This window comes from Beta vulgaris, chromosome 9 (genome assembly GCF_026745355.1).
Source record: "Beta vulgaris subsp. vulgaris cultivar EL10 chromosome 9, EL10.2, whole genome shotgun sequence".
Lineage (NCBI taxonomy): Eukaryota > Viridiplantae > Streptophyta > Magnoliopsida > Caryophyllales > Amaranthaceae > Beta > Beta vulgaris.
Window position 1 is genome coordinate 13,185,897 of NC_079210.1, and position 7,093 is coordinate 13,192,989.

The 7,093-nt window shown below is 37.0% G+C and overlaps 1 protein-coding gene across 1 annotated transcript; it reads right to left on the reverse strand.

Moving 5' to 3' along the window:
• Nucleotides 1-697: 697 nt before the first annotated feature.
• On the reverse strand, nucleotides 698-6,868 carry LOC104903264 (uncharacterized). The gene is made up of 7 exons (XM_010691278.4): nucleotides 6,432-6,868; nucleotides 5,509-5,564; nucleotides 4,505-5,415; nucleotides 3,247-3,436; nucleotides 2,956-3,141; nucleotides 1,814-2,190; nucleotides 698-1,320 (listed from the first exon to the last, which is right to left on the reverse strand). Exons 1-7 carry the CDS (start codon nucleotides 6,635-6,637, stop codon nucleotides 1,180-1,182), a joined length of 2,067 nt encoding a protein of 688 aa, XP_010689580.2. The 5' UTR covers nucleotides 6,638-6,868; the 3' UTR covers nucleotides 698-1,179.
• Nucleotides 6,869-7,093: the final 225 nt, after the last annotated feature.

Below are 7,093 nucleotides of genomic sequence, written 5' to 3' on the forward strand. Positions count from 1 at the left end.
TTCATCTGAAGCAATGCAATCTGTGAGTTCGCTCTGGTTCGGCATACGATCTGCAGATGCGGAAATTTTGGGATGAACGTACTCCAATAGTCTTCCATAATTTTACAGAAGTTGTGAAACCCTAATTCTTCATATTAAGTCTCGAACTTCAACCAATGAGAATAATTTCTCATACCTAAAAACAAAAGAACCATACTCACAACTCCCATAGGGGAGAAGGAGATTTCCAAAAAAGAAACTAAAAATCCCATAAAAGGGTATGAGAAAATCTCATAAAGAGATACTAATTTATTGAACAAAACAAGAAAATGAACTAAAAACTGAAAATAAAAGGGAAAAAGGAGCTTACCATGGATGAAAACATCCATGGCAACCCCCTAATTGATGAAGAAGGGGTAAGCGAGGCTAGAATTTTAGAGAGAGAAAAGGAGAGTGGAGGCTAGGATCTCGTAGTCTGATCTTATATAATGCCACTACACATGTTGAACACGAGACACACCCTCCACATAACGGGTCACTCTAGTTTTCATTTTTGTTTGCTCCAAAAAAAATATGTCAAGTTAAATTCAGAATGATTTGAGTACTAAATGTGAATTGGTCCCACACCCCTTTTAATTTAAACCTTATTTTATGTTTTCAACCGAGCACGTCTTACTTGAAAACAAATCCATTCTGTTTAATGGGCAAGATCACAATAGAAAAGAAAGAAAAAGAATCAATAAAGATAAACTCGAGTCTTTCGCACATAGAAATACTTGCGCTTGATCTTTCAAGTAAAAACAGAGATGCAACAAGCGCCAGCCAAGCCTCTAGGAGACAAAAAGGTAGCCGAAAAGCTCCACTGTACATTTTCGTCATCTGATCACACAAAATATCAAAATTGATCTGCTAGCACCAAGACGTGTTGTGACCATCCAACTTCCGAGTAAAACTGTCCAGATGTAAAGTTAGCATTCTACATAACTGTGGCCCAGGGGAAAGAATAGCCACAAAGGCAACAATTGTCCAGTCTCTTTTTTTAGGGCAAACAATTGTCCAGTCTTGTGCAAGCCAATGCTGCTCAAAACAAGTACTCACAAACATGCCTAAACAGCTAACTAGTCAAGCATCAGCTAAATATTAAACAAAGTTCTAGTAAGAGAGGCATGGTAATGTATTGAATTAAGACCATGAAAGAATTCAATATTCCTCGTCAGAGTCGAGAAGAGGCAGGATGCTCAATGCAGTAGAGCCAAGGTGGATACCACGAATAAGCCCACCATATGAATCCTTAATCTGGTAACAAAAGAGCAAGATAGAATCCCAAAGTGCAGTTCTTCCCTGAAAGTAGAAAACAAGGCAGAAAGCTGATACTTCTGAAAGAAGCTTAAGGTTTGCATAGAACATGGAATTCAATTACTGTTACCAAGGTAACATTAAAATTTAATTTTACTTCATAAGAACTGAATTTTTAAGGAAAATGAGCACATACAACAATCCCGGAGTCCTATCAGTCAATCCAGTATTAATCTAAAGGGAGCAGCATTCTTTAAATGGAAGACTCTAACACAGGAAACCCAGATCAAATGTAAAGATACATCCCTTACTAATCTCATAAAGGCTCCTAAAAGACTAGAAGACAGAAATTTCATAAGATGATAATAAGCAAGAAGAGATGCATCAATCAGATAATCAATCAGCCAGCAGATCCTTGCACACTGAGTGGACAACTATGATGTATAAACATGTGACCAATAATATAAACAAGAGCTGGCATATAATACATCATCTAATATATAGGAGAAATTGAAAGAACTTCATTTACAACCATTACCTGAAGACAGAACTGCAACTTCTTATCCCAATACATCAGGAATACCGGGGGGGACTGTCTTCCAATGACTAGGACACAGGCTCCAGGATGAAGTGTGGAGGGGACAACTGATAATACAGCTACATATTTCTCAGGGAACCTTTCTTTAGGAGGCAGGTTTCCCACAAATAAAGGATTCTTGCTCGACAGAGCTCCAGAATAGGATGACGGATCAACATGTAGCATCCATTTTGGATACTCCAGGAAAGCACAAAATAGATATAACAGCAAATGTGAGTCAGATGGAAGCTCGAGAGTCCACTTCTTCTTTGCTTTATCAGAAGCCTCTTCTTTTCGCATGTACTCATAATTCTTCAAGCAAGTTCCTTCAGCCAGTTCTGTAATATGGGCATCGTTAAGGTCCCGTTGGTATCACCGCAAATTTTCAGTATTTCGTTTCATGATTTTATCAATTATATGATATATGTTGTAGAATGAACTTACAATTAATCATATACTAATCATGACAATAGAACAATGGAAACTACTTCCTCCATTCTAAATAAAAGCAACACTTTCCCTTTTCAGGAAGTTGCAAACAATGCAACACTTCTATTTTTGGCTAAAGAGTTCTCTTTATCTCACTCTTCATCACATGGTTACTCTTTAAATCTCTTTCTTCATAATATGGGCTCCTTAGAGATTACGCATCCTCCGATGTTGTATTTAGTCTAAAACGGAGGAAGTATTGATTCTAGCTTCCATATTATGTTAGTTTTTGAAAGAACTCAAAACAGAACACAAGAAATGATAGAAAACATATCATACAATTTCAGTTCCACCAAATGTAGTGTTAAATAACAAACATAACTTCTAAGTTCTAAATAGATTAGGCTTTTATACTACTACCTTCGTATCTTTTTAGTTGTATTGTTTCATTTTTTATGGTCTCCCAATGCATATGCTGACCATAAATTCTTTAATTATATAAATTTTTTTTGTAAAATTAATGTTTTAGATGAACACATTGAGACGAATCCAAGAAGATCCCATATAATTATATTAGTCAAATTGTATGGCAAACGTTTATAGTTTGACCCTCAAGAAAAATGTTACAACAAAAAAGAAATGGAGAAAGAATTAAATAACAAATGTACAAGTACCCTTAATTCTTCGCACTGTATATTCAGCTGGAACACTACTTTGGGGTAGTAAACCCTTGATTAATTCTCCCTTTGTCAAAGCAAGCAGCCTCTGATGCTCCGTGATGGCATCTACACACTCCTGTATGACAGGAAGAAATGAATTCTGCTGCGGTGTTTGTTGCTGATTGGCTGCACCTAACTTCTCTGAATTGTTTTAAAAAAAGTGTCATCAGTAATCAGCTGCATCTACTTACTTTCAGAAATTTTAAACATGAAGATTCCAAGAAGCGCCAGGGAAGGAGGGCTCACGAGTGGATGCATCCAAAGCTTGCACAAGGTAAGCCCGCAGCTGGTGAAGAACCGCGTCTTCATCTGGAGATGGTTGCCAGTCCTTAGCACGATCAACTGGCGACATGCTTGGAGCTCCAGCATCAGAAGAATCACTACCTATTGAAGTCACTGCAATTGATATTCCTAATTTAGCAGCAGCTTGCATAACCTAAAAGAATTACCAATTGTACAAAAAGACAAATCAGAAACACTAGAATCTCATGAAGGATAGGTGAACCAAGAGGTAGCGACAGTTTGATCCAGAGAGCAATAAGTTGTAAGGAAATTATCTCTAGGAAGTACCATGTCCTAGAGCAATCTAAATCCCAGAGAAATAGATGCATCTGTGAGATTAACAAGTTGTACAGGAAGCAGGAAGAAGAAAACAAACCGTAAGTCCCATGTTCTAAAGCAGGTATTTACAGTAGAATTTGAAGATAATCGTTAATGATCCCAACAATTTTACCCTGAGAATCTGGATAATAGAGGCAATATCCTACATTATAAAACTCAAGTAGAACGCCACTGAAACAATATGCAGTTACATAAATGGCATTAGGAGTCCACAATCAGAACAAGAGCTGCTATTACAGAAGAGCATGTTATCAACACATTTTTTTTCAATTCCATGTTTACACTAGCATATTCAATTCTTGTCAAGTCAAATTAAATTATCATCATTGACTTTTAGTTGATTAATAATAGTCTAAAATCAACCTGCTGCTTTCTCTAATTATAGTTAAATAATCAAAGATCCAACTGGTCATCAAGTATGTGTTGCAAAGATGCAGTTACAAACAATCCAGCCAATCTAATCAGTAAAAATTAGACTTGAGACAATTCCTAATGAAAAACTAAAATCATTTCCTTTTATTTGGAAAAATTATGTAAGTTAATAATATATACCCTTAAATTGTTATCTTAATTATTCAAGAAATCCAGAGACCAAGCACACACTTAAGTCCAAATTTCTGCAACATAACCCTTTTCTAATGTACAAGTCTCTGTTCCCCTCAAAAAAATGTACAAGTCTCTGTTCCCCTCAAAAAAAATGTACAAGTCTCTGTTTTATCATAGACATGAAGAGCAAATTATGACTGAATCAGTAAGGTACTACATCTTAATCAAAAGCATGGGAATATGACCACAAAATGCTTAGTAGTTCTCTGCAGAAGGAGAAACTCATAAAGCAGCAATAATTGTAGGATTGAAGACTGCAGGACCAGCAACCACAAACCTTGTTGTGACTATTTTGAATTCTACTCAGTAAAGGACTGAGTAGAACAGAAGAAAACCATTGCCGCAGACGATCTCGCCACTCCTCAATCTGCGGATAGATGCCTAGATGCTCAAAAGCTTCAATTGCCTCTTCTGTCGACATAGGAGCAGGAATATCACCTTCTCCTTTCTTAGGAGGTGTAATATACTTCTGTGAACTAGGTGACATCCGAACAGGTCTCAAGGGTGTTGTTCTTGTTGTTCCAGATGTATTAGCTGAACCAGAAATTGTACTTGGACTATTTATGCTGAAACCACCTCTAGTGGGAGGAGGAGTTGCTAATTTCTCTGCTGATTCGGTGAATTTCTTGTCCATGTCAGCTAGAAAGTGTTCAAGTTCATCTTCCGTTAAAATCTCTTTAGCAGGAGAAGCTCGCTTGTTTGACCACGGTGTTGACACAAACTGATCAGAACCAGGTGAAGTCTTAGCTGATGATAGCTGAGGTGAGCTAGGAGACACAACATGAGAGGTAGGAGAATTGGATGACTTTGAAGGGACAACAAAAGTTTTACTCTTAAAAGCAGTAGTGCTAGATTTGTCAGAACCAATTCGTGATGGACGACTTGAACTTGTAGCTAGCTGATGAAGTGGAATAAGAGGATCTAAGGTATTTGTTGGAGTTCGTGTTTTAGATACTGGTGGTTTTCTTGACTGCTCTGCTATAACCTTATCCGACTTTTTTTTAACTCCAAGAAGGTGCAATTGACGATCTGAAAGGCAAGTTTCAACCTTGGTCCCATCAGAGGAAGATGTGACTACAACACCAGCTCCAATTCTAACTCTTGCAAGGGAAATCGCTTTAATAAGGGCAGCAGAAGCTCCCATGAAAGATAAACCCACCACAATCTTTGCTACCATGATTAATATATCTGGGTTATAATAGTAAGAAGTTAATGAAATACAGGATGCATAATACCAACCATAATGTGAAGGATAACATGCATTTATCGCAAACCACTTACAAGCTATCTCATCAGAGACATTCCTGACTTTGAATTTGTCAATGACGCGATATTCCCTTCAATGGCCAAAACCAGAATAAGAAAGGAAGCGTCAGATAAGCAATAATATCTCGCAATTAAGAAAGGTAGCTAAATGCATGGCAATGTGTTTTACGTGCATACAGTGTGAGTGAACTGTGTGATTGCATCTCACTGTTCATGTATGTGTAGTACATGTGCGCAAAGGCAGGCGTAAGTGTTTTTCGTATCTCTTTCTTTCTCAATGTAACTTGTAAGATACTTCCATCAACTTAGAATAAACCTCCCAATCTCACAGAATAAGGCATTTTGGACCAGTTAAAAATTTAAAAGCTCCGCAAACCAGACCATTCCAATACCACATATGCAGCACAAATGAGTGTCAGATCAACAACCTTCACAATTACAATAGACGATACGTCCAAACAAAAAAAAAAACACCTATGATAGATAACCATGAATTTAACAAAATTGTAGTAGCACTGAAATTTCTGTAACAGCCATCCACGGACAGCGTATACACATACTTCCTCCGTTTCTTAATACTTGCAACGCTTCATGTTCTCTATCAGACCATCACTCACAACTCTTACATTTTTGGTAATATATTCCCCTTTCTCTCTCCTAACATATGGGGTTCTTTTCTATCTGCTTACTCTCCTTGGTCCTCGTGTACATTTCAACATTGCGAAAATTAAATATTAGAGGCAGTATGGTTTAATTATAAGGTTAATTTGATAAGATGTGTGCTTTTAAGAAGTTTAATCTGTCAAGTCATTCAAGTGTGAAGTCCTATTACTGAAAAATTCATCTACAAAATCAGAACAATAGGTTAGATTAGGTTTTGCAAGAGAGAATATAAACCCTAATTAGACCTGAAAAAAGCAATAAAAGAGAGAGAGTACCTGGAAGAGAAGGCGAAGAAAGCGGCGGCAGAAGCAGAGGAGAAAAAGAAGAGAAGAAGGAAAAAAGAAGAGGAAGGGCGGAGAGTGGTGGAAGTAAGAGCGGCGGAAAGTGCTGCATTTTGGTACACACTGAACTTCTCACGTGGCGTAGAAGACGAAGACGCACCACCACCATTGTTGTCTATGCGTGAGCTTCTGCTTTCCATGGTGTTGGAGGTTCAAAATCAAAGGGAGAATTTTGATGCCATGGAAATGGTACACACGCTGTTCTCTGTTACAGACAAGGAAGGAGAGAAAGGGGGAAAGAGGAGGAAGTAGTAGTAGTTAGCTGCGGAAGGAAGTAGGCGATATGATGTCTTAGTTCACAAAAATTTCACTCCATTGTTTCACAAACTCACTCTTAGATTTATCAACTTTATTTGCAATTGAGACTTGAGAGTGGCAAGAGTTTAATAAACAAAAAATTTGACATTGGGTCCCGATTATACACAAATAAGTACATGAACTCAAGTACATGTAAAGTGTGTATATCTTTTTTAAACTATGTGTTTTATTTTAGAGTATAATATTAAAAAATTGTTGTTATTTGTTTTGTTAAATTTTGTAATTAAAAATTCTTTTTTTAAATTTAAATTTAAAAGATACATGTTCTTTTATCTTAA

What these genes read in the sequence shown, in the direction of transcription:
- LOC104903264 (XM_010691278.4), bottom strand. Translation starts at nt 6,637, where the DNA reads ATGGAAAGCAGAAGCTCACGCATAGACAACAATGGTGGTGGTGCGTCT. An exon ending in TGTCTCTGATGAGATAGCTT is followed by an intron (nt 5,416 to 5,508) that starts GTAAGTGGTTTG and finishes ATTATAACCCAG; the next exon opens with ATATATTAATCATGGTAGCA. An exon ending in AGTTGCAGTTCTGTCTTCAG is followed by an intron (nt 1,321 to 1,813) that starts GTAATGGTTGTA and finishes TTCTACTTTCAG; the next exon opens with GGAAGAACTGCACTTTGGGA.